Raw genomic sequence first — 27688 nt, forward strand, 5'->3', positions numbered from 1 at the left:
CTTTGAGGTTAGCCATCTGCTTATGGTTGAGCTCATATTTTTATCTTAGTGGCTTCAGTTCCCAAAAGAATTACACCGTGGGGCTCAATTTCACATGCTTATTTTTATTGTAATTGTATGTAATCAGAGTGTGGCTAACTATTGTTGATTGGGGCAGAAGTAGGATAGAAATATGTAATAAAATTTCATTTACTTTTACTAATTTCAGTTGTCTGATCGTAACACTTTAGGGTAAAAGCACAGTAGAAAGAGTGATGTGTTTCATTTTCTTTTCACAAATATTCTTTAAGTGCCCAGTGAACATGGTAGCAGAAGAATGATACCATAAGAGACTGGGCATGGTGGCTTACACCTGTAATACCAACATTGGGAGGCCAAGGCAGGAAGACTGCTTGAGGCCAGGAGTTTGAGACCAGCCTGGGCAATATAAGTGAGACCACATATCTATTTTTTTTTTTTAAAAAAAACAAGAATGATGCCATAAGAGAGCCATAGGAATGTGATCTCTTTCTTTGAGGAGCTCTCAGTTTCGTTTGGGAAGGTGTGGGAATGATAATAATTGCAATATATTGTGGGATGAAGTGAGACTGACATATAACTATGCTGTAAGAATATAGGGGAGGCGAGATGAATTTTGCTTGTGGAAGTCAGGGTGGCTGAGATGGCAACATTTGAATTGTTTGCTTTTTTTTTTTTTTTTTTGAGACAGAGTCTCGCTCTGTCGCCCAGGTTGGGGTGCAGTGGTGTGATCTTGGCTCACTGCAACCTCTGCCTCCTGGGTTCTAGCTGTTCTTGTGCCTCAGCCTCCCAAGTACCTGGGACTACAGATGTGTGCCACCATGCCCAGCTAATTTTTGTGTTTTTAGTAGAGACAGGGTTTTACCATGTTGGCCAGGCTGGTCTCCAACTCCTGGCCTCAAGTGATCCTCCCACCTCGGCCTCCCAGAGTGTTGGGATTATAGGCATGAGCCACTGCACGTGGCCTGAATGGGGTTTTTGAAGCATGTGTTAAAATTTACCAGGTAGGGAAGAGATTGATGAGCAGTTTAAGGTGGGAATGTATAAAATGCATCTGTGTCAGTTAGTGGACAGTCCAGTGTGGTGAAGACAAGGAGGTAGTCCAATAACTGGAAAAGGAGGCCAGGGTGAAGTGGGAGCATGATTCTAAAAATCAATGGGGCCACTATGAAAATGTTTTGAGCAGGTCAGTGAGAGAATTTGTAAGAAAACTGATAACAATGTATAAAGTGGATTGGAATGGAGCAGGAGTGGGCAAGGGATAAATAGAGGTGAGGAGGAAAATAGATTCGAGGGATATTTTATCTTTGGTACAGTTTGGGCACTTAAAATGAGATCTTTGTTTTTAAATATCTGAGTGGCATTCAGCTTCAAATTGAATTATAATAATAATTTTCTTATTTTTAAAGACCAAGCCTCTTGATCAACACAGCGTTAATAACTTAAGTATTTAGCAGCTGTAGCCTATCTTTCATTGTTGGGAGCGGGGAGGGGTTGTTACATGAACTGTAACTTGTTTTGAAAACACTTCACAGAAACTCTTGAGCCCTTGAAGAAGGAGAAACTTTAATATATCTATTTCTCCATTTCCATCTTTGTATTTATGCCCCGTAATTAAAACTTTCATGTTTGTGTGAATAGAATTACTCATGCAGATGTTAAAATGTATTAAGTTCATATTAGGCCAGGCACAGTGGCTCACACCTGTAATCCCAGTGCTTTGGGAGGCTGAGGTGGGAAGACTGCTTGAGGCCAGGTGTTTGAGACCAGGCTGAGCAACATGGCAAGACCCTGTCTCTGCCAAAAAAAAAATTTTTTTTTTTTAAACTTAGCTGGGTGTAGTGGTGTATGCCTATAGTCCCAGTTACTTCAGGAGGCTGAGGCAGAAGAATCAGTTGAGCCCAGGAGGCTGAGACTGCAGTGAGCCGAGATCGCACCACTGGACTCCGGCCTAGGCGACAGAGCGAGAACCTGTCTCAAAAAAAAAAAAAAAAAAGTTTATATGGCAACTTTATTTTGAAGAGTGCAAGGTGCTACATAGGAACCCTTGGACTTTAAATCTCAAAAACTGTAAGATCAAATTTTATAATAGGAAATCATGAGGAATACAAGAAGGGGGCAAAGGTGCAGTACAAGACCAACTGGAGATAGAAAAAACTCATGAAAATAAGCCAAACTCCAGATTGCTTTAAAGGTGCTGCAGTTTTCCAGGTGTGGGTTATTGGTGGTGCTGCAGCAGTTCCTAACGTTCCTTCACAGGTCATTTCTCTAGTTTGCTTGAAACAGTGTTTGGAGTTGGCATGAACTGAAAAGCTTACAGAGATCAATGTTTTTTAGGAGAGTCCTTTCTTCTATTTTGGAAAATTTCTACTTTTAGCCTAGTAGAAGAAAAGCATAGATTACATGGAGCATTTATACTCTATATTGTTAAAATGCCCTTTCTTGTGCTACATTTGAATTTACTACTTCATGATGGGGGAGGTAGCTTTGTTAGTGTTTACTTTAAATCAGTTTAAAGAGCAGACTGTGTTTGAAACAAAATGTAGCTTTCCTGAGTGATGGAAAGTGTGTTACTATAATAAAAGCTCTTTATGCATGACCCCTGAATGAGACTACTTGTATATTTTTCTTTCTTTCAGAATGCCAGTGACCAGTATCTGGGAGAAGTATTTTTTGACATTTCGCTGTTTGTCCATTGCTGTTTTCTTGTTACCCTCACTTACCAAGGACTTTGCTCGGCATTTATTAGTGCTGTCTGGGTAGCATTCCCATTGCTCACAAAGCTCTGTGTGCATAAGGACTTCAAGCAGCATGGTAGGGTATTTTTGATTTTGATATACATGGGAGAATACCTTAAAATACTTAAGGCTTTCAGGGACTCTTTCTTTTTTGGTTTTATTGAGTAGGCTTTCTAAATTGTTAGTTTTTAAAAGTTTTCATACCACACAAATTATCTTATGCCTTATACTCCATCCCTTTCTCATGTTTGTGAACACATACTAATATATTACTTGTGTATTTTGCTTTATTCTTATATTTTATCCTGAGTGAAAGATCCTACTCCAAGATAACATACACCCTTAAGGGCAAGAGTCACATCTAACCTAATTTCTGTTACGGTACCAAGGCACACCAGTACTATAAAAATTTATATCTCACTGGAGGATTTCATAGATGTGTGCTTTTTTTCTCTTTTTCCCTAGGTGCCCAAGGAAAATTTATTGCTTTTTACCTTTTGGGGATGTTTATTCCTTATCTTTATGCATTGTACCTCATCTGGGCAGTATTTGAGATGTTTACCCCTATCCTCGGGAGAAGTGGTTCTGAAATCCCACCTGATGTTGTGCTGGCATCCATTTTGGCTGGTTGTACAATGATTCTCTCGTCCTATTTTGTAAGAGAAAATAAGTTTTTTTCTTTTTCTTCATTTTTTATATGAATATGAATTTAGCCATACTAGATTCTGTGAAATAGTGTTACGTGTACTTTATTGAGAAAATCTGAAGCAGAAGAAATGGTGAATGGCCATGCATCTTGTAAATTTGGTATCGTAAGAAACTGTAGTATAGAGTTTGTTGTTGCTGTTTAAAAATTTTTTGCCTCCCTATCCTTCCAAATTCTCTGATTTACCTCTTTTCAAATAGCCTGTCAGATACCTGAGAGTGAATTTGTAGAGCGTTTACCAGGTATTAATTGTTAGAGATTGCCTGGTGGTGAATGATCCTAATAGTATATTTTGAAATTACTAATTAGAGGCACATGTGAATAGATACATGGGTGGTTTTATTAGTGCTTTTAGAGCTAGTGAAGGAAGACTAAATCTCATGAGGCTTTTTTCATTATCATTCCACTACCTTGTTGCTACCACATGAAAGCTTGTTAATTGAGTCTGTTATGACACCCAAACGTGCCTTCATTTACCAAATAATGAAATGATCACAGGCCTTGTCAGTCCTCAATTTGCCATATCAGTGTCCTGCCCTAGTAAGGAGAGTCCTGTGTTTGCCATCCCTTTTTTTCTTCCCTTGGGATTCCCAGAGGGAAGAAAAGACAGTGATGCAGAGTTTAAGACCAGACCCCCCTTGAGTAGAGTAAGCCCCAAGCAAGGTTTTGCTTTGGTTTGATGTCCACCTCCACGATCCAAGATGGGCCCCTCCAGAGAATGCAGGTCTCTGTTTTGTGGCTCTTTTGGTGGGAATTCCTAAGAATAAAAAGTAATTATTGAATACTCAGAGGTGCACCTTGAAATTTGAGGATAGGGAACCAAATAGGAAAAGGAGCTATGATTTTATTATAGTTCTTTTCTTCATGGAGATGATAGTGAGCCTTTTCATACTGATATAGTAAAGGGCATTCGTTACCCCTTTACTTTGTGGAAGTTAGGTTCTAAAGACAGCAGGTAAGGAAAATACTACACATATGGTCAGCATCATCCGTGGAAGTCCCTTATAGCCAGTAAAGCTCTATATATGTGGCTTTGTGTATATAGTCGTGTAGAGTAATTCTTATGCATATTATTGTTTGAGGTTGGTTGTACTAGTCTTAAAAGAGATCTGAGCCTTCCAACCATTTTACTTATAGGATAATTATTAAGGATAATATAAGGATAAGGATAATCCTTACTGGTATTCATAGGGATGTATGAAAAGTTCTAAAATGTTCTTTGCTGCCTGTAGGGTTTGCTGCTTTTGAGTTTAATAGTAACCCTTATATCATCTGTATTTTTGATAGGTTTGCTGTTGTAAGGATTGAAGGAGACAGTGGTGTTTTGTTATCTATAGATTAGGTTCTAATCTAATCTGAAGTCAACTAGTTATGAACCGAATGCCCCCACACCCCCGTTTATTTGTTAAATTATAGTCATGAATGGGAGCTATGGATGTCCATAAAAGATGACTCAGATAGGGGACATTTAAATTCTGTTCCACTGATAATATGAAAGGGGGCAAAAGGAACCCTGGAGATGTTCATTGTGGAAATGGAAAATGTCCCCAAAGCATGGAAATCTTGGAAACCAGAAGAAAGAGGATTAAAGTGTCTTATCATGTAAATTATATTTTATTGGGAAAGCTTTTGGAGAGAAGACTGCCTCTTGGAATACTTTAGAAAGCTCACTTATTTTTCATTATAATGTGAAATAGCCCTGCCGCACTTTGATGCCATGAGTTATCACTCTTTTAATTATTTTCTTACTTATGTGTAGCAGTGTTAATGATAGTGGCTTATTAATAGAGTAAGACTGTTTTCTTTGGGTAATGGAGAATTGAACCACAATGCATATTTCAGACAGCTTTCCCTTCAGTCCTTGGGGATTTATTAAATACATCTGCTAGAAAGCAATTAAAGTCTTGTCAAGCAATCACGGTTTTTTGTTTGTTTGTTTGTTTGTTTGTTTTTGAGACAGAGTCTCGCTCTGTCACTCAGGCTGGAGTGCAGTGGTGTAATCTCGGCTCCCTGCAACCACCGCCTCCTGGGTTCAGGCAATTCTCGTGCCTCGGCCTTCCTGAAATATTGCATCCTGTGTCACTCTAGGTTCTGAGATGGGTGCAAAATAAAATGAAGAGAAGCATGAAAAGGGACTCTGAAATGTCCATTGTGTGCTGATGACTGAGCTGTTTCTGAGTCTTCTCCTCCTGACCCCACTTGTATCAGCAGTCCCCATTTCCCCTGTCATTCAATCAGTATACGTATAACCATGAAGGTCCAGCAGAGAATAACTTAAGGACACCTATTAACTGATTGCTTGCTGGGCATGGTGGCTCACGCCTGTAATCCCAGCACTTTGGGAGGCTGAGGCGGGTGGATGACTTAAGGTCAGCAGTTCAAGACCAGCTTGGCCAACATGGTGAAACCCTGTCTGTACTAAAAACACAAGAAATTAGCTGAGCACGGTGGTGCACACTTGTAATTTCAGCTACTCAGGAGGCTGAGGCACAAGAATCGCTTGAACCTGAGTGTTGGAGATTGCAGTGAGCTGAGATCGTGCCTCTGCACTCCAGTCTGGGTGACAGAGCGAGACTCTGTCTCCAGAAGAAAAAATAAAATTTCACATTCATGTTATTTTTCTACTTATGGAAATAAGTAGAGAGATAAAATGAAGAAGGCATAAAGGGGAGCTGGGTTTAGATTTCATGTCTATAGTATACCAATATTCCATCCAGAGGCATCTGCAGCAAAACAGTACTAGCCTCAGGTCACACATCTCACATTTGTATACTGAGTACAAAAATATGACAGAGTACCTGAGGACTTGAGGCTGAGCTAGCAAAACAAAATGTGTCACCCTCGCTGTCCGTCTTTCTCTCAGTATTCACAATATCTAAAATGTGGCTTCTTAGAACAATTTCAAATTTCACATAAAAGTTTCCCCAAATGGCTTCTTCAGACCCTGTAAGGGATCTGTGGACATACTCTGTGAGTCGTGTGTGTCCTTTACAGTTTTTAGTTCAGCGATTTCATTAGGATTGAAAATATTTAGGATTTTCTAGATGCCAACCTTGAGACTGAGTCATTTACATTTACTGCCTAGATTTATTGTTTTGATTATGTTGGCATTGGTTAATTTGTCACTTAGAGGGATATTACTTTGTAATGCAGTTTTTCCTCTTATGCAGGTCCACTGGCAGAGTCTTGAAGGTATATCTCTATGCCAGTTGAGATGAATTTAGTATTTTGACATATTTTAAAGCATTATGAGTGGAATTTGAGTTTTGTCCAAACAGATCTGCCTAAGCTTAAAGCTTATCTCTGGTTATTTAATGAATAATCCATTACATCTACATTTCTGTTCTTTTTGCACATTAAGGACAGCGACAGTCCTGACTTTCCTTTTTCCCTCTTGGTTTATGGCTGCATGCCAAAAAGGTGGCACCATCATGGCAGATTGGAGGCATCTGTCATTTTCTAGGTTCTCACCTGTAATGGAAATCTCCTAGAGTTAGTGCTTTGTTTACTAGATGTTAGAGTATGCTAGCACCTGCTGATAAATTTTCTTCAGGGTCTGTTAGGTAATACTGTTAAAAATAAAGTTAGTTAAAAACACCTTTCCACCACTAGAATGAATTTGTAATATTTCTGTTTGTGGTTTGTGTTTTAGATTAACTTCATCTACCTTGCCAAGAGCACAAAAAAAACCATGCTAACTTTAACTTTGGTATGTGCAATTACATTCCTCCTTGTTTGCAGTGGAACATTTTTTCCATATAGCTCCAATCCTGCTAATCCGAAGCCAAAGAGAGTGTTTCTTCAGGTGAGCAGTTTTGCATGAGGTATTTGAGATCTCGAAAGGAAGCCCTGTGTGTTTTGAGCTTCAGTAGTGAATAGCAAGCGCAGCTGACTTTTCTGCTGTTGACCTATTTAGTCATACTCACCTTTTTTGTGTGTAAGGCAGTGAGGAGAAGACTGACTGTCAAGAGGCATTCTTATCAGCTAGACATATATCTCCCAGGAGACTGAATTGGAAATGTTTGCTTGTTTTTATTACTATTCAAATTATAAAACTGCATCTATTTGGAAAAACAGGAGCAAATATTTATTATGGAATAATGAGTTTTTAGAAATATAGATTGTAAAAATGTATACAGGCTGAGTAAAATCTAAACTGTCAACTGGCAAAATAAAATTGATATTTAGAAGTGCTAGTAAAATTAATCTTAAGTAACATTCAAAGTGATATGTGATAGTGAAACTATAACTTAGAAAGGGTTTAATAAAGTGAGTTTTAGGACTTACTTTCTTTTTTCTTTTTTTAAAATGGAGTCTTGGTCTGTTGCCCAGGCTGGAGTGCAGTGGAACGATCTTGGCTCACTGCAACCTCTGCCCCCTCGGTTCAAGTGATTCTCCTACCTCAGACTCCCAAGTAGCTGGTATTACAGGCGCTCGCCACCACGCCTGGCTAATTTTTGTATTTTTAGTGGAGACAGGGTTTCACTATGTTGGCCAGGCTGTTCTTGAATTCCTGACCTCAGGTGATCGGCCCACCTCGGCCTCCCAAAGTGCTTGGGATTACAGGTGTGAGCCACCACGCCTGGCCAGTTTGAGGACTTATTTTAGATCTCAACTTTTTCTTCAAATTTTTTAGACCTGGTACTATAAAGCAGTAAGCCTCAATTCTAGTCATCTCTGTTAGAGGTGGCTAAATTGTTAGTTTTTCTAAATTGTTTTTAAAAGTTTTCATACTACACAAATTATCTTATGCCTTATACCCATCCCTTTCTCATGTTTGTGAACACATACTAATATATTGTATATTTTGCATAATTCTTATTTGTATTTTATCCTCTGTAACTGAAAGATCCTGCTTCAAGATAACATATACCCTTAAGGGCAAGAGTCACATCTAACCTAATCTAGCCAAACAGAAATGCCAGAGGAATTATACCTAGATAATTATTCAAGGACTTAAAAAATTAAAAATACTTAGGAGGTTTTGAAAAGGGGCCAAATAACAATTCCTTGTTATAGTCCTGAAGGACACTGTGATAAATTTTATGTGAGATTTTACAATTTGTAAAACCTTTAGTGAAGAACGGATTTTTTTTTTTTAAGAAGGTTCAGTGTGTTTTTCATGACGTATTAAGTTTTATAGTTATGTCAATAATACTTAGGAAAAGCAGGATTTTTATTTTTAAAAAGTCATTTTCTGATTTGTTTGGGGGTTCTCTTCCACTGTGCCAGAAGTTGGCAAACTTTTCCTGTAAAGGACAAGATAATATTTTGGGCTTTGTCAGCAATACAGTCTGTTGCAGTGAAACAGAGCGAAAGCAGCAATAGAGTATACCCAAACAAATGAGTGTGGCCATGTTCAAATAACGGTTCGTATATAAAAACAGTCAGTGGACAGTTTGCCCTGTTGGCTGCAGTTTGCCGGCTCCTGCCCTATGCAGTGTTTTTTTTGTTCGTTTGTTTTTTTCCTGATTGGTATTCTTCAGGCTGGTTTCTGCCGTGAATAAAGTTATTTCAAATGGAGCACGGTGCCTTTTCATAGAATTCTGTTAGGCACAAGGCTGTCATCTAGTGGTGAGCTGCAATTCCCACTTTTCTCTGCACATGAATTAGCTTCATAAAACACTAATAGGGAAATGAGTGTGTATGTATATATGTGCTTAGGATGTATTTGTTTTAAGTCCTTATTTAAAAGCAGCTCTAACATTAACGTCTTTTAAGTCTGAAATAGTAAGTTTCAAAAACATTTTATAGGAATCCTAAATATATTTGGAAGATACAATAAAACAATAATCTATATATCTATTTTCCAGTTTAAAATAAAGAACGCTAGCAGTACCTTAGAAACTCTCAGTGTCTTATTCACTTGCTCCATATCCACATCATTTCTTGGTATTGTCATACTCCATTTTTGTAATCTGGGGTGGGAATGTGGGTGTACTAGTTGAAACAGTTTTTTCACTAGTCTTTTTTTTTTCAGCATATGACTAGAACATTCCATGACTTGGAAGGAAATGCAGTTAAACGGGACTCTGGAATATGGATCAATGGGTTTGATTATACTGGAATTTCTCACATAACCCCTCACATTCCTGAGATCAATGATAGTATCCGAGCTCACTGTGAGGAGAATGCACCTCTTTGTGGTTTTCCTTGGTATCTTCCAGTGAACTTTCTGATCAGGTTGGTTCATTATTTTTCTGCTTAAGGTTAGTTTGTTCTCAAGTCTTGTCACCATATCAGTACTCTTATCATTTAAACTGTCATCCTTTAATATACAAGTTCAGTGGTGTTTGTACTATTTTTTCTATCATTATGAAACTTTTTTTTTTTTTAGTGGAATAAAGCACTCAAAAGAGTAGTTTTGTTTTTTCAAATTTTAAAAATCTTTTCTCTAGAAACCTGAGTGGTTAGAAAAGGTGGCCCTTCTAACTAATATAATAGCCAGTAAGCATCTATCTCAAAAATTGTGGCCGGGCACGGTGGCTCATGCCTGTAATCCCAGCACTTTGGGAGGCCGAGGTGGGTGGATCACCTGAGGTCAGGAGTTCGAGACCAGCCTGAGAAACCTGGAGAAACCGTGTCTCCACTAAAAATATAAAATTAGCCGGGCATGGTGGTGCATGCCTGTAATCCCAGGTACTCGGGAGGCTGACGCAGGGGAATTGCTTGAACCCGGGAGGTGGAGGTTGCGGTGAGCCAATATCGCGCCATTTCACTCCAGCCTGGGCAACAAAAGCAAAACTCTGTGTCAAAAAAAAAAAAAAGATTGTTTTCTCTGGGAAGATTTTATAGCTTGGCAGTGAAGGACTGGACGAGAAGAAATAGGATGGGTGGTGGAATCAAGATCACCTAGGTTACTCCTTTGTTCTTAACATTGGGAAGGTTTTATTACAAAATAACCTAAGTTTGTTGGAGTTGGCATTGCTTATCATGTCTGTCAGTTTATTTTCATACCCAAAAATGTGTTCATATATGCTGAACAGTTCTGTGAGTTACAGATAGCCATCAAATAATAAAGCACCCTAAATACTGAAGCTTCCTTTCTAAATAGGAAAAACTGGTATCTTCCTGCCCCAGAAGTTTCTCCAAGAAATCCTCCTCATTTCCGACTCATATCCAAAGAACAGACACCTTGGGATTCTATAAAATTGACTTTCGAAGCAACAGGTAAGTCATATAATAGTTTTTTCTCCCCTCCTTTATTTCTTAAACTTGTTAATAAGTGGCATATATGTTTTTCCCTCAGATATATCACAGGAACCAGCAACTTAGGAAGAGCCTGTGATGTTTCTAAAATCAATTGAAGCTGGTTATGACTTCTTTTTTTTTTTTTTGAGATGGAGTCTCGCTCTGTCGCCCAGGCTAGAGTGCAGTGGTACGATCTCGGCTCACTGCAACCTCCGCCTCCTGGGTTCAAGTGATTCTCCTGCCTCAGCGTCCCAAGTAGCTGGGATTACAGGTGTGTGCCACCATGCCTGGCTAATTTTTGTATTTTTAGTAGAGACAGGGTTTCACCATGTTGGTCAGGCTGGTCTTGAACTCCTGACCTCATGGTCTGCCTGCCTTGGCCTCCCAAAGTGCTGGGATTACAGGTATGAGCCACCACGCCCGGCCAAAGCTGGTTATGACTTCTTAACAAAAATTTAATAGGCCAGGCATGGTGGCTCATGCTTGCTACTCAGGAGGCTGAGGTAGGAGGATGGCTTGAGCCCAGGAGTTCAAGACCAGCCAGGGCAACATAGTGACATCCCGTCTCTACAAAATTAAAAAAAAAAAAATTAGCTGGGCATGTTGGTGCATGCCTGTACTCTTAGCTACTTGAGAACTTGAGAGGCTGAGCTGGGAGAATCACTTGAGCCCAGGAGGTCAAGGCTGATAGCACCACTGCATTCCAACCTGGGTGACAGAGCAAGACCCTGTCTCAAAAATAAAAATTATTTTTATTTTTTGGAGCAATGTTAAGTTTACAGAAAAATTAAGTAGAAATTATAGCGTTCTCATATCCTGAGCCTCGATTTTCCTCTATTAATGTCTTGCATTAGTATGGTGCATTTGTTAAAACTGTTGCACCAGTTTTAACACTGATATATTATTATTAATCGAAGCCTGTTGTTCCCACTCGGGTTCATTCTTCGTGTTGTGTAGTTCTATGGGTATTGAAAAATGTGTGATGCCATGTATCTACCATTACAGTATCATACAGAATAGATTTACCATCTAGAAATGTCCTGTGCTTCACCTATTTATCTCTCTTTTCTTCCCACTCTCCTTAGCAACCATTGGTCTTTTTATTATCTCTGTAGCTTTGCCTTTTCCAGGTATCATATAGCTGGAAGCACAGAGTATGTAGCCTTTTTCGACTGACTTCTTTCACTTAGAAGTATGCATTTAAGGGATCCTCCATATCTTTTTGTGACTTGATAGGCCATTTCTTTTTATTGCTGAATAGTCCATTGTGTAGATGTACAGCAGTTATCCATATTTGAATAAGGCTGCTATAAAGATTCCTGGGCAGGTTTTTGAACTCATTTGGGTAAATGCTTAGGAGTGTGATTGCTGGATATTATATATGGTAAGCCTATGTTTAGCTTTGTAAGAAACTGCCAAACTGTTCTTTCCATTGACTAATTTCTCTGTTCTTTTGCCCATACCACAACTGTCATGATCACTGTAATTATATAGTTAAGTTTTGAAGCTGGGTAATACCAGTCTTCCAACTCTTCTTCTCCAGTATTGTGTTTTGTCTTTTGCCTTTCCATGTAAACTTTAGAATCAGTTTGTCAATATTCACAAAATAACTTGTTGGAGTTCTGATTGGGATTGTATTGAGTCTGTAGATCAAGGTGGGAAGAAATGATATTTTAACAATAATGGCTTTTCCTATCCATGTTGGAATATCCCTCCATTTATTTTTATCTTGTTTGATTTCTTTCATCAGTTTTGTAGTTTTCCTTATATAATCCTTATATATATTTTGTTAGATTTATTTTTAAGTAGTTATTTTTGGGGGCCCTAATGTATTAATAAATGGTGTTGTTCATTGATGGTATATAGGAAAGCAACTGAGTTTCATATTATTACCCTGTATCCTGCAACCTTGCTATAATCACTTATTAGATCTAGGAGATTTTTTTGTTTTTGTTTGGTTTATTCTTTAAGAAGATTTTCTTTTCTTTTTCTTTTTCTTTTTTGAGACAGTCTCACTCTGTCACCTAGGCTGGAGTGCAGTGGTACGATCTTGGCTCACTGCAACCTCTGCCTCCTGGGTTCAAGTGATTCTCCTGCCTCAGCCTCCCAAGTAGCTAGGATTACAGGCACACGCCACCACACCTGGCTAATTTTTGTATTTTTAGTAGAGACAGGGTTTCACCACGTTGGCCAGGCTGGTCTCAAACTCCTGACCTTGTGATCCGCCTGCCTCAGCCTCTCAAAGTGCTGGGATTACAGGCGTGAGCCACCGCGCCCAGCCTATTCTTTTAAGATTCTCTAAATAGACGATCTTATCATCTGCAGACAGTTTTATTTCTTCCTTCCTAATATCTATAATTTTTATTTCCACTTCTTGACTTGTTACATTATCTGGGACTTCTAGTTTGATTTTGACAAGGCGTTGTGAGAGGGGACATCTTTGCCTTGTTCCTGATCTAGGCAAGCTTCTGGTTTCTTACCATTGAGTATGTTGTTAGCTATACGTTTTTTGGTAGATGTTTTTTATGAGACTGAGGAAGTTCCCTCTATTCCTAGCTTACTGAGAGTTTTTATCATGAATGGGTCTTGGATTTTGTCAGTTGCTTTTCCTGCATATATTGATATGGGCATGTGATTTTTCTTTTTTAGCCTTTTCATGTAATAGATGACATTAATTGATTTTCAAGTATTGGACTGCTTTGCATACCTGAGATAAATCCTACTTGGTTATGGTGTATAAAACCTTTTATGCATCGTTGATTTGATTTACTAATATTTTGTTAAGGATTTTTGCATCTATGTTCATGAGAGATACTGGTTTATAGTTTTCTTGTATTGTTGTTGTCTGGCTTTGGTATTAGGATAATGCTGGACTCATAGGATGGGTTAAGAAGTATTCCCTCTGCTTCTGTCTTCTGAAAAGCTTTGTAGAGAATTAGTATAATTCCTTCCTTAAATGTTTGGTAGAATTCACCTATGAACCCCTGCAGGCTTGGTAGGTTCTTTTTCTGTGTTGGAAGGTTATTAATTATTGATTCACTCTTTAATAGATACAGGCCTGTTCAGGTTGTCAGTTTCTCATGGTGTGAACTTTGGCAGATTGTGTCTTTTAAAGAATTGGTTCATTTTATCTAGGTTATCAGATTTATGGAAATATAATTTGTCTATAATATTCCTTAATTATCCTTTTAATGTTCATGGGATCTATAGTGATGTCCCCTCTTTCATTTCTCATATTAGTAATTTACATCTTTTCTTTTTTTCTCTGCCTGGCTGAAGGGTTATCAATTTTATTGATCTTTTCTAAGAACTAGCTTTTGATTATAGTTGGTTTTCTCTATTGAGTTCTGTTCTAGTTATTTCTTCTGTTTACTTTGGATTTAATTTGTTCTTCCTTTTTTAGTTTATTAAGGTGGAAGCTTAGATTATTGATTTTAAATCATCTTTTCTAATATATGCATTCATTGCTATAAGTTTCCTTCTAAGCACTGCTTATGTTCCATGCCACAAATTTTAAGTTGAATTTTCATTTTAATTTAGTTTCAAGTATTTAAAAATTTTTTCTTGAGACTTCTTTTTTGACCCATTTGTTATGTAGAAGTGTGTTCTTTAATCTCCAAATAATTTGATTTTTCTGATAATTGATTTCTAGTTTAATTTCATTGTGGTCTGAGAGCATACTTTGTATGAATTCTATTCTAAATCTGTTAAGGTGTGCTTTATGATACAGGATGTGGTCTCTCTTGATGAATGTTCCATTTCAAGCAGTATGCTTGAAAATAATGTGCATACTGTTGCTGTTGGAAGAAGGCTTTATGAATGTCACTTAGATCTAATCGATTGATGATGATGTTCAGTTCAGTTATATTTTTACTGGTTTTCTGCCTATTGAATTTTTCATTGATGGAGGGGTGTTGAAGTCTCTGACTGTAATTGTGAATTTGTCTTTCTCCTTTAGTTGTATGAGTTTGCCAACTATTTTGACACTTTATTGTTAGCTACATACAAATTAAAGACTGTTATGTCTTCTTAGAGAACTGACCCTTTATCATTATGCATTGCCCCTCTTTATCCCTGCTAATTTTCCTTGCTTTAAAAGTCAGCTTTGTCTAAAATTAATATTGCTCTCCTACTTTCTTTTGATTAGTGTTAGCATGGTATAATGTTCTCCATCCACTGACTCTTAATTTATGTGCCTTCATAGTTAAAATGGGTTTTCTGTAGACAACACATAGTGGGGTCTTGTTTTTTGATCCACCCTGATGCTCTGTCTTTTAATTTGTATGTTTAGACATTGACATTCAAAGTGATTATTAATATAGTTGAATTAATAGCTACCATATTAGTTAACTATTTTCTATTTGTTGCCCTTGTTTTTTCTTCCTGTTTTTGTCTTCCACTCTTTTTCTGCCTTTAGTAGTTTTAATTGGACATTTTATATGATGTGGTTTTCTCTCCTTTCTTAGCATGTCAGTTACACTACTTTTTTTTTTTAACCTTTTTTAGTGGCTGCCCTGTCGTTTGCAGTACACATTTACAGCTATGCAAGCCCACTTTTAAATAATACTATTCTGCATCAGAGGGATTATGAATAACTTAATAACAAAATAATCCTAATTTCTCCTTCCAGTCTCTTGTAACATTGCTAGCATTTATCTCTCTTATACAGAAGCGTGTGTGCACATATGCAGTATGTACACACAATGCACACATATAAGTATACATAACCACATACATTGTTGCTATTATTTTGAAAAACTGTTATCTGTTAGATCAATTAAGAATAGGAAAAATGAGTTTTTATTTTACCTCATTCCCTCTCTAGTGTGCTTTCTTTTGTTATATGAAAATCTGAGTTTCTGACCTGTATTATACTTGCCTTCTCAGGTTTTAATTGAGCATTGTATATTGTTCTATTTTTTTATATTCTTACCATATCAATTATACTTATTTTAGTGGTTGCTATGGAGCTTGCAGTAAGTCTGTCTTCAGTTAACACTGTACTGCTTCATGGTAGTGCAGATACCTTATAACATAATATTCTCAATTCATCCCTCCCTGGGATTCTATCAAGTTGACCTTTTAAACAATAGGTAAGTCACATGACCATCTTTTTTTCCTGCTCCTTCACTTCTTAAACCTTTTAATAAGTTGCATGTGGTTTTTCTTGCCCTAAAGTTTAAGTCTTAAATTGACCAGCAATTTAGGAGCCTTACATTGTTTCTCAAAGAAGTTGAGACTGGTTATGATTTTTAAGAAGATTTACTGAAAAACTTTTAGTGTCAGATATTGGTTCATTGTCAGATCCAGTAGCATTTGGCCTGGCATTATGACTTTTATCTTTTTTGGTACATTTTATTCCCTTTTCCATCTTTAAAACTAGTAGTTAGGTCTTCCAGCTTCTTAACTTATGTTTTGGCCTGTAGAACTTCCTTCTAGGATATTCTTTATGGTGCTGCCAGTTTATCTTTCAAATATCGATTTCATTATGTCTACTTCCCTATTAAAAAACTTTTGATGGATTTCCTATTGCCTGGAGAGTAAGTTCAAATTCCTTGGCAAAGCATGTTAGGTCTTCGGTAGTCTGGACTTTGTGTATATTTCAGGATTTTTTTCAGCACTCCCTTTGCACTGCATAGCCACATCCAACCCTTATTTGTGCCCAACACACACTCTTACTTCTGGTATGAGTGATACTCTCTTGGTACTACCTCCTACCCAGACTCTACCCTTCTCTTCTTGGCAAAATATGAAGATTTCTCTGCCCTCCTCTCCCATCATTTCCAAGTAAGTGAGCAACTGCCATCCTCCCACTTCCTCCTCCCTTTGTATATATCTGTTGTAACACTGACCATCTTGTATCACGATTATGTAGTTTATGTCTTTGTTTTCCTTTAGAATTAAAGGGAGGCAGACATGAATGGGTTTTCATTTATCTCTGTATTCTTGGCATCCAGTATAATCACTGGCGCTTGATGGGTACTCAAGACATGTGTTGAATTGTTAAATTTAGCAACTGTTTTTCTTTTAAAGCATTCTACTTGGGCTTAGTACGGAGACAGATGCTTGAGAAAGGAGGAGGAGAAATGTCAAGACATATGACGTTTTCTCATCTTCAAAAGCTGTAAAGAGTTTGTTTGCTTGTGAGGTGTTTTAAAAAGTGAGCAAACCAGGATGGTCTCTCCCTTTCTAATGTCTTTTTGGGAAGTATGATGGTTATTTTATGTGTCAACTTGGGTAGACCACAGCACCCAGGTATCTGGTCCAATGCTATCCTAGATGTTTCTGTGAAAATATTTTCTGGGTAAGATTAACATGCAGATCACCGGACTTCGAGTAAAGCAGATTGCCCTCCATAATGCAAGTGAGCCTCATCCCGTCAGTGAAGGCCTTGAGAAAAACACTGACCTTCCCCAAGGAGAGGGAATGGGGAATTCTGCTAGCAGACTGCCTTCAGTCTCATACTGTGACTTTTTTCTTCAGCCTGCCTGCCTATCCTTCAGATTTTGGACTTGCCAGCCTCAACAATCATGTAAGCCAGTTCCTTAAAATAAATCTCAATCACTCTCTCTCTCTCTCTCTCTGTCTTTCTCTCTCTCTCTCTCTCTCTCTCTCTCTTCTCTCTCGTGTCTCTGTACACATCCTGTTGGTTTCTCTGGAGAATGCTAATATAGGAAGTTCACTTCAACTGTTCCTGCAGCTGTTCACGCTATACTTTTTCTGAGTACTCTTCCCCTGATAGAAAGTTGTCTGGGACTTTCATGAGTGAAAAGTATTTTTAAATATCACTTTTCCCCTTGCTTACTTTATTTTTTTCAAGGCCTAATTTACATACAATGAAATGTAAAGATCTTACACAGTTCAGTTAGTTTTGGTAAAAGCAGATATATACCCATGTAACCCTCATCTCTATGAAGATATAAAACATTTCCATCACCCCACAAAGCTCAATTGATGTGTCTTGTACTGAGTGGAATATTGGAGTCTCTTATTTGTGTGTTTATATGTATATATCTTCTATACGCCTCCTGTAGTTTTCTTTATAAAGTGGTTGCTATGTTATCTGATGCATAGATATTCACAATTTTATGTCTTCATTGTGAATTGTGACTTTCAGTATTAAAAAGTGCCCCTTTTATATTTAATGCCTTTGCCTAGAATTCTGTGTTTTGAGAAATAAGATAGGACTTTTAAACAATTTCCACTTGCCTGAAATACCTTTGTTCATACCTTTATTTACCCTTTCTGTATCTCTCTGTATTCAGGAAACATACAGTATGTGATTGGGTTTGGCTTTGTAAGCCAAGTTGAAATTGTTTTTCTTTTAGTGGGTAAGTTAGGTTTATTTACATTAATTTTTATTACTCATACATTTGGCCTCAGTTGTCACAGTATTTTATAATTACATGTGTTGCTTTATTTGTTATATTCCTTTTTTCTATGAGGTGTCTTCTATGCTCTTTAAAACATTTATTTTCTGGCATTTATGAATGTTTATATTTGTTTTAATTCTCTATTATTTTACTTGAACCCGGGAGGCAGAGGTTGCAGTGAGCTGAAATTGCGCCACTGCGCTCCAGCCTGGGCCACAGAACGAGACTCCGTCTCAGAAAAAAAAAAAAAAAAAAGGTATTGTTTTAACTCCCACCAATTAACCCATACAACAGCAATGCTTATTCTACTTTCCTCTTTCTCTCTCCCATTTTCCATCCAATTTTTGTTACAACATGTAACATTTGTATATTTGTCTTATACCTTCACCTTAGTGTTTTTGTAATACATTTGGATATATTAAAATCCTCAGTATAATAAGTTCTTTTGGCCAGGTGTGGTGGCTCACTTTGGGGGTACTTTGGGAGGTTGAGGCAGGAGGATGGCTTGAGCCCAGGAGCTCGAGACCAGCCTGGGCAACACGGGGAGACCCCATCTCTACCAAAAAAAAAAAAAAAAAAAAAAAAAGGCCAGGTTTGTAGCATGCATCTGTAGTCCCAGCTACTTGGGAGGCTGAGGCAATAGGATTGCTCAAGCCAAGGAGCCAAGGAAGTCAAGGCTGCAGTGGGCTGTGTTCACGCCACTGGACTCCAGCCTAGGCGATAGAGCAGTGGGCTGCTGTGTTCACGCCACTGCACTCGACCCTAGGCGATAGAGCAAGACCCTGTCTCAAGAAAAAGTTCTTTTGCTGAAGTTTGTACAGTTATCTGTTGGTTGGATGAAGCTTATTCTCTAGACTGTTTCTGAAGAAGGGCTCATGAGTGCTGTTTCTGTATGGTTAAAATTGGTTTTCTGTAATCCTGATAGTTGAAGGACAAGTTGGTGGACATAAAATCTTTGGTTCACGTTTTCCAATATTGAGTTTTTAAAAATTGTTGTTCCATTGTTGCCCTGTTTTATATATTGTTTTTGGGGTCTGATACCAATGTAATTTTTTTTTGTAAGTTATTTGATCAAACTTTTTATTTGAAGACCTTGAAGATTTTTTTTTTCTTTGAAATCTAATAGTTTTACTAGGTTATGTCTTGAAGTTGTTTGTTCTGTGTTAATATTCTAAGGTGCCTGGTAGTCTCTTTCAATGTGTAGATTCAGCTCTCTTTTTGTTTCTGGAATGCTTTCTTGGATTACAGTTTTAAATATTAGTTCTGTTTCGTTGTTTGGTTTTCTTCTGGGGTACCAAATGAATATTTCTTTTTGACCTGCCTTCCATTTTTACCACTGTCGCTAACCTTTTTTACTTTGCTTTTTCCCAGTTTAATTTTCTTAGTATTTCTCCTGTCTTTATGACTGTTAATTAAATTTTCCTTTGAATCTATTCTGTTGGGCATCTTGTAATTGTCTTCATTTCTAAGGTAATTTTGCCTTTTTCCTCCATTTCTTTTCTGAGTCTAGTCGGTCCTTTTAGTTCTTCCTTCTAGTAAGAATTTCTGATTCATGGTGGGGTTTTAAATATCCCCAAATGTTTGTATGGATATATTTGTAGTTGGAGTGTGATTATAACATTTTCTTCTGCTTCATGGTTATTTCTTTTTTTTTCCAAGAGGAATTTTCTGATACTTTTTTTTGGTAATAACTGTATGGATCTGTTTATCCTTTTCTTCCTCATTTTTGTGCTGTTTTGTAAGATTTCTAGCAATGGCTTCCTTTTCTGTCAGTGTAAGAAAGTCCAGATTCTCTAGTAAGTTTGTGTTGGTGTGGATGAATAATATATATCTCTTTCAACTTTTTTGACTGGATTTTTCTTGCAGGACCCTGAATTTTGTTTTGCTTCTTTTCATCTTCACCACCCAAATGCCAAAGGATTCCTCTTCCTTCTTTTTTATTTTTCCCTGACAAGCTTTGGTTTTGAAGACTGTTACTTCAATAATATACTTTTAAGTCCCTGCCCTGTAAACCTTTCTTTGACTGGACACTATAGTAGTATTTTCAGATTTAGGGTGGACTTACTTGGTCTGCATTTGCCACAAAGCCTTGCAGCAGAAGCAGGGTGGGCACAAGTGTGTGAGATTGCTCCCTGAGATTTAAAAATTTACGGTTATTTCAAATGTGGGTATTCTCTGTCTTTAAGTTAGGCTGAGGGTGTGTTTTTGTTTAGTTTTATCTATTTTAGTTTTAGTTTGACTTCCACTGTCATCAGTTTCCTTGGAAGTTCCCAGTGATGACTAAATTTTCAGAACTGAGCTAATATTTTCCATTTTCAGAACTGAGCTAATATTTTCCAGCTTGAAGGGAAAAACTAGTAAAACATATTTTAAGGTGTTACATGATCAACTCTGAAAATTACAACTCCATTCGTAATGGCAGTCCTATTCAGTACTGTTATAGCACTTTGCAGTTTTGCCAACACTTTCATATGCTTTTTCTAATATAATCCCCTCAATGAAGAAACTGTGACATAGATTAAATTCCTGATGTCATGCAGCAGTTAAGTGATAGGACCAACTTAATTAACACAGGCTTTCTCATTTACAGTCTGTGCCTTTTCTCCTGTACCTCATTATTTAACCTTGTTGATTCACACTAAGTGTCCAAACTGGTAAACCTCCATTAGGTTTATAGTAAGTATATTTAAAGTCGTGCAGGCATGAACCTTTATGAAGTCTGGTTTGGATTGTGGGTTATTTTTTTGATCCTTTTAAAAAGATTAACTGTTCTTTCTTCCTTTTACCTTACAGGACCAAGCCATATGTCCTTCTATGTTCGAGCCCACAAAGGGTCAACACTTTCTCAGTGGTCTCTTGGCAATGGCACCCCAGTCACAAGTAGAGGAGGAGACTACTTTGTCTTTTACTCCCATGGCCTCCAGGCCTCTGCATGGCAGTTCTGGATAGAAGTGCAGGTGCCAATTTCCCAGCATTGTTTGTTTCATTGATTAGGTTCCCAGGTGGTATTTAGCAAGAACCTTGGGTTCAGTATTCTGGCTTCTGAGAACTGGAGAACTAATTGATTTTCTCTGGCAGGTTTCCGAAGAACATCCTGAAGGAATGGTCACCGTGGCCATTGCTGCCCACTATCTATCTGGGGAAGACAAGAGATCCCCTCACCTGGATGCTCTGAAGGAAAAGTTCCCAGATTGGACATTTCCCTCTGCCTGGGTGTGCACCTACGATCTCTTTGTATTTTAATCTTGTGGATGAGCTCTAAGTACATGCCCAGTGGATACTCCATGTGACATGGTTTCTCCCTGTGTTACGTGGATGTTTGTAACGTAAGTCAATGAATTTTAATGATCATATGTTCAAAGAGCTTTCTGGGTTAACACTTTTCAGGGCCAAGCACTGTAAGGGTTTAGCTGTGGCGCAGTGATGCATGGCCTGTTGACACTTGAAAATGCCAGTCTTTTGGCACTTCAGCACATGTGGGTACTGCCACTACACACACGTCATTTTATATGACCTTAAGGACAAAAGCCAACAAACCACTTCAATAGCTGCCCCTTTAGGATCAAGAAAGATGTACACTGTCAGAGCATTGTTAATGAGACAAAAGTTGTTTCCAATTTAAGCCCCAAAACCATTTGTTGTATTAGTGGATGGTGGGTAAAATATCATTCACTGAGGTAATGATTCCCCTTGAGAATATAACTCTGTGTAGGTCACTGGAAAGTGATTGCCATAGGGCTGGGAGAGAAGCATTGCACTCTTGAGGCTGTAGCCTGTGTCAAGCTGTTTCTTCAGGCAGCCTCTCAAATGTGCTTTGTCTCTCTGTGCTCAGGCCTGGACCCTGTGCTGAGCTGGTGACTCACTGTCCTGACAAGTGGACACACAGATGCACTGCTGTGCTGCTTTCCTGAGGTGGTTTTCTATGCCTGTTTTCCTCTGAAACATGTCTGTTACCCCTCTCCATCTTACCAAGTTGAAAAGGGGAATATTTGGCCACATACCCCTCTGGTTTTCATAGGTTCTTTTGGTTCAGAATATTGTTTGTGCCAGTACATGACCTTAACTTCCTTCCTCAGAGCACTGAGCTGCCATCTGGGCTATTCTGGGGTAGAAGGAAGGCTGGGAGTGGTGGGCATTTTATAAATATTTATTCTCTTTTCTTTGTTTCATAGGAGTCTTGTGTTATACAAGGTTAATCCTTCATGGTATAATCTTATTGATGCACTGGGCCTATCTTTTTGTTTCCAAGCCAGTTGAATAGATTAGTTTTTCTCAGTAACTTACTATCCAGCAGACTGGCTTTCCTGAGACTTGAGGTTGTGGCTTATACTGGAATGAGACCACTGTACGTGTAGGTGGTTCAGATCCTGCGTAATGGCAGCATGAGGACTTAAAAGGTGGTTTTCATTTTGAAGATGGCTATGTAGCTTGTAAGGTGTATCACAGCAGTACCTCTCATGGCTTTTTGGTTCCAGCAGTGAGAGCGTTGGTGAGATCAATGGTAAACTGTGCAAGCTTTCTTTTTATCATTAGGAAATGTGAAACGTTGAACAAATATTGATTTTTAACAAGGACAAAAAGTTGAAAGAAAAGGCACAGTTAACAAAAAAGGGTGGCTAGATTTATCTTGGGTGATGGAGGAAATGAGAGAGGAATGCTCTTGAAAGGTGGTCTGTGGATCTGTCTGAATAGAAAGAGCACAGTAAGTGTGCATTGCCGGAGAAAACGTCCTTGAAGCTGCTTGTCTCATGTGTATGATGTGCTTTTTAAATCATGCCCCTTATTGCCTGCCTAATCTGTGACTCCCTAAAAACTAACTGGGCCCATGTAGATGGGGCTGCAACCAGAGCTGAATAACATGTTAGGCTAACACATGCATCAGCACTGCACATTGGAATCATTGCTCTTCCTGGACTTTGTAGAAATCAGTCTCAAGTGCTTCAAGAGTCTGGCTCCTGCTACTTTTATCTGTCAGGTAGCACATAAGGTTTGCAGGGTTTATATTTTGTATAGAATCACAGTTGTGGAGAAAAAGTAATAATTTCTCAATGAATTTTTAAAATGGGCCCATTTTCTATCCCCGTGGTTAATCTGATATAATTAGTGTTCCCTGTGAATTCCCCCCCTCTTTGGGAAGGATGCCTTTACTCTTTATCAGTAATAAATGATGACTGTTTTCATATTGCCTTAGGGTTATTTCCCTGTGTAAACCATTGTCTTTTGGTTTTCTTTAGCATTATGAAGCTTTGGTATTGTACAAGGTCAGTAATAAGATGCTCACTAGTCTCAGGACTTGTGTAATATTCTGGGAGGTCATTCAAATGCCAGAAACGGTCAAGCAATTATACACAGTATTTATGACTCTGTTAAGCACACCGTTTGTCTGTCACATTAGTAGATTCTGAGATTTAAAAAAATTTTTAAAGAGTGATCATTTAAATAATTTCTAAAAGGGTCTTTTCAAGCTCTAACAAAGTCACTAACAAATGCATTATTTTCTACAGAATTAGATGTTAGTAGTACAGTACTGCATATTCAGGGAAAAAGTGTGAAGAATTGATTTCAAAATAGTTCGTTCTTGTGGTTGACCTAAGAATGATTGTCGCGTGAAGTGTTTGTTTTTACAGTTTAGCATATATAAACAAACATGATAGGATTCCTTAAGATGTTACCACCCAGGGGGCCACAAGCCAGCCTGCTGTCTCAGGAAGCTGTAGAAGGAGTGTTTGTCAATTTCTTGTCACTGGTTTGCTGACTTACTGAGGATTAATTGTTGCCTTACAATGTTACTGAAATAAACTGTTTAATATACTGGTTGCTATCTTTTTAACTGAAAAACAGATCTGTGTTCTTCTGTATCCCCATATTTTCAAGGGTTATTCCATGTCCACAGAGCCTTTTAATTGCTGTTAAAAGACCTAGATGGCTCATGTGAGCAAAGAACTCAACATGGAAATGTTTACTTCAGTTAGAATCCTTCATCTTAGAATGAAATGGTACTTCTGAATTTCACAGAAATTATTAGGTAAATGTTGAGCTTCACCTATGTAGGAGTTTTAAATCATCCCCATTAGCAAAAAAATAGCATAGGGTAAAGGGCGTTCTTTTATTTGGGAGTAAGGGTAGGAGGGAGGGAAGAAGTTGCCTTTCAGCCAGAGTGACTCATTGCTTATTCTAATCTCCACAGAAGGAAAGGGCACCACCACTCACCAAAATAGAGCATGAACTTTGAGTTCAAAGATCTCTGTGCAAGTTATTTAAACTTTGAGTGAATTCTCTCAGAACAGTTCAATACAAGGTGAAGCAGCTGAACAATTTCTAACCTAATACTCCTCTTCTTCTTTTAGGGCCAATAAAGTCAAGATGCAGTTATGGCTATTTACATTTGTTTTTAGCCAAGATGCAGTTACGACTCTTTTTAAAATTTTTAAAATTATACTTTAAGTTCTGGGGTACATGTGTGGAATGTACAGGTTTGTTACATATGTATACATGTGCCATGGCAGTTTGCTGCACCCATCAACCTGTCATCTACATTAGGTATTTCTCCTAATGCTGTCCCTCCCCTAGCCCCCCACCCTCTGACAGGCTCTGGTGTGTGATGTTCCCCTCCCTGTGTCCATGTGTTCTCATTGTTCAACTCCCACTTATGAGTGAGAACATGCAGTGTTTGGCTTTCTGTTCTTGTGTTAGTTTGCTGAGAATGATGGCTTCCAGCTTCATCCATGTCCCTGCAAAGGACATGAACTCAACCATTTTTAGGGGTGCATAGTATTCCATGGTGTATATGTGCCACATTTTCTTTATCCAGTCTATCATTGATGGGCATTTGGGTTGGTTCTGAGTCTTTGCTATTGTGAACAGTGCTGCAGTAAACATACGTGTGCATGTGTCTTTATAGTGGAATGATTTATAGTCCTTTGGGTATATACCCAGTAATGGGATGGCTGGGTCAAATGATATTTCTAGTTCTAGATCCTTGAGGAATCGTCACACTGTCTTCCACAATGGTTGGAGTAATTTACATTCCCACCAACAATGTAAAAGAGTTCCTATTTCTCCACATCCTCTTTAGCATCTGTTGTTTCCTGACTTTTTAATGATCGCTGTTCTAACTGGCGTGACATGGTATCTCATTGTAGTTTTGATTTGCATTTCTCTGACCCGTGGTGATGAGCTTTTTTTTCATATGTTTGTTGGCTGCATAAATGTCTTCTTTTGAGAAGTGTCTGTTCATACCCTTTGCCCACTTTTTGATGTTTTTTTTTTTTTCTTGTAAGTTTAAGTTCTTTGTAGATTCTGGTATTAGCCCTTTGTCAGATGGATAGATTGCAAAAATTTTCTCTCATTCTGTAGGCTGCCCGTTCACTCTGATGGTAGTTTCTTTTGCTGTGCAGAAGCTCTTTAATTAGATCCCATTTGTCTATTTTGGCTTCTGTTGCCATTGCTTTTGGTGTTTTAGTCATGAAGTCTTTGCCCATGCCTGTGTCCTGAATGGTATTGCCTAGGTTTTCTTCTAGGGTTTTTATGTCTTACGTTTAAGTCTTTAATCCATCTTGAGTTAATTTTTGTATAAGGTGTAAGGAAGGGATCCAGTTTCAGCTTTCTGCATATGGCTAGCTAGTTTTCCCAAAACCATTTATTAAATAGGGAATCCCTTCCCCATTGCTTGTTTTTGTCAGGTTCGTCAAAGATCAGATGGTTGTAGATGTGTGGTATTATTTCTGAGGTCTCTGTTCTGTTTCACTGGTCTGTATATCTTGTTTTGGTACCAGTACCATGCTGTTTTTGTTACTGTGGCCTTGTAGTATAGTTTGAAGTCAGGTAGAGTGATGTCTCCAGCACTGTTCTTTTTGCTTAGGATTGTCTTGGCTATGTGGGCTCTTTTTTGGTTCCATATGAACTTTAAAGTAGTTATTCAATTCTGTGAAGCAAGTCAATGGTAGCTTGTTGGGGATAGCATTGAATTTGTAAATTACTTTGGGCAGTATGGCCATTTTCACAATATTGATTCTTCCTATCCATGAGCATAGAATGTTCTTCCATTTGTGTGTGTCCTTTCTTATTTCATTGAACAGTGGTTTGTAGTTCTCCTTGAAGAGGTCCTTCACATCCTCTGTAAGTTGTATTCCTAGGTATTTTATTGTCTTTGCAGCAGTTGTGAATGGGAGTTCACTCATGATTTGGCTGTTTGTCTGTTATTGGTGTAGAGGAATGCTTGTGATTTTTGCACATTGACTTTGTATCCTGAGACTTTGCTGAAGTTGCTTATCAGCTTAAGGAGACTTTGGGCTGAGACTATGGGGTTTTCTAAATATACAATCATGTTGATCTAATATTGACAGTAGGGTGTTAAAGTCTCCCACCATTATTGCGTGGGAATCTAAGTCTCTTTGTAGGTCTCTAAGAACTTTATGAATCTGGGTGCTCCTGTATTGGGTACATATATATTTAGGATAGTTAGCTCTTCTTGTTGCATTGATCCCTTTACCATTATGTAATGGCCTTCTTTGTCCCTCTTGATCTTTGTTGGTTTAAAGTCTGTTTTATCAGAAACTAGGATTGCAACCCCTGCTTTTATTTTTGCTTTTCATTTGCTTGGTAAATATTCCTCCATCCCTTTATTTTGAGCATGTGTGTGTCTTTGCATGTGAGATGCATCTCCTGAATACACCACACTGATGGGTCTTGACTCTTTGTCCAGTTTGCCAGTCTATGTCTTTTAATTGGGGCATTTAGCGCATTTATATTTAAGGTTAATGTTGTTATGTGTGAATTTGATCCTGCCATTATCATGCTGGCTGGTTATTCTGCCCGTTAGTTGATGCAGTTTCTTCATACCATCAATGGCCTTTACAATTTGGCATGTTTTTGCAATGGCTGGTACTGGTTGTTCATTTCCATGTTTAGTGCTTCCTTCAGGAACTCTTGTAAGGCAGGCCTGGTGGTGACAAACATCTCAGCATTTGCTTGTCTGTAAAGGACTTTATTTCTCCTTTGCTTATGAAGCTTGGTTTGGCTGGGTATGAAATTCTGGGTTGAAAATTCTTTAAGAATGTTGAATATGGGCCCCCACTCTCTTCTGGCTTGTAGAGTTTCTGCTGAGAGATCCACTGTTAGGCTGATGGGCTTCCCTTTGTGGGTAACCCGACCTCTCTCTTTGGCTGCCATTAGTATTTTTTCCTTCATTTCAACCTTGGTGAATCTGACGATTCTGTCTTGGGGTTGCTCTTCTGGAGGAGTATCTTTGTGGCATTCTCTGTATTTCCTGAATTGAATGTTGGCCTGCCTTGAATTGAATGTTGGCCTGCCTTGCTAGGTTGGGGAAGTTCTCCTAAATAATATCCTGAAGAGTGTTTTCCAACTTGGTTCCATTCTCCCTGTTGCTTTCAGGTACACCAATCAAATGTAGATTTGGCCTTTTCACGTAGTCCCATATTTCTTGGAGGCTTTGTTTGTTTCTTTTCACTCTTTTTTCTCTAATCTTGTCTTCTTGCTTTATTTCATTGAGTTGATCTTCAGTCTCTGATATCCTTTCTTCCACTTGATCAATTCGGCTATTGATACCTGTGTATGCTTTATGAAGTTCTCGTGCTGTTGTTTTCAGCTCTATCAGGTCATTTATATTCTTCTGTAAACTAGTTATTCTAGTTAGCAATTCG

General features: G+C 38.2%; 1 protein-coding gene across 7 annotated transcripts in view; it reads left to right on the forward strand.

Moving 5' to 3' along the window:
- Positions 1 to 27688, forward strand: part of ERMP1 (endoplasmic reticulum metallopeptidase 1) — a 95231-nt gene that overhangs the window by 24691 nt on the left and 42852 nt on the right. For 3 of the 7 annotated variants that reach the window (XR_008619782.1, XR_008619784.1, XR_008619785.1), the window contains exons 9-15: positions 2658 to 2832; positions 3222 to 3412; positions 7115 to 7267; positions 9443 to 9645; positions 10517 to 10632; positions 20820 to 20983; positions 21105 to 21352. Coding sequence is in view for 1 of the 7 variants with exons in the window: in XM_008977020.4 (XP_008975268.1) it covers positions 2658 to 2832; positions 3222 to 3412; positions 7115 to 7267; positions 9443 to 9645; positions 10517 to 10632; positions 20820 to 20983; positions 21105 to 21269 (1167 nt within the window). In the remaining 6 variants the exon portion in view is untranslated. Of the gene's footprint in view, positions 1 to 2657; positions 2833 to 3221; positions 3413 to 7114; positions 7268 to 9442; positions 9646 to 10516; positions 10633 to 17136; positions 17186 to 20819; positions 20984 to 21104; positions 23838 to 24373; positions 24744 to 27688 lie in introns of those variants that run through there. The other 4 variants (XR_008619781.2, XR_008619783.2, XR_004673198.2 and 1 more) reach the window with 4 other exon arrangements.

The sequence above is a fragment of the Pan paniscus genome, chromosome 11, assembly GCF_029289425.2.
Source record: "Pan paniscus chromosome 11, NHGRI_mPanPan1-v2.0_pri, whole genome shotgun sequence".
NCBI classification, from domain to species: Eukaryota; Metazoa; Chordata; class Mammalia; order Primates; family Hominidae; genus Pan; species Pan paniscus.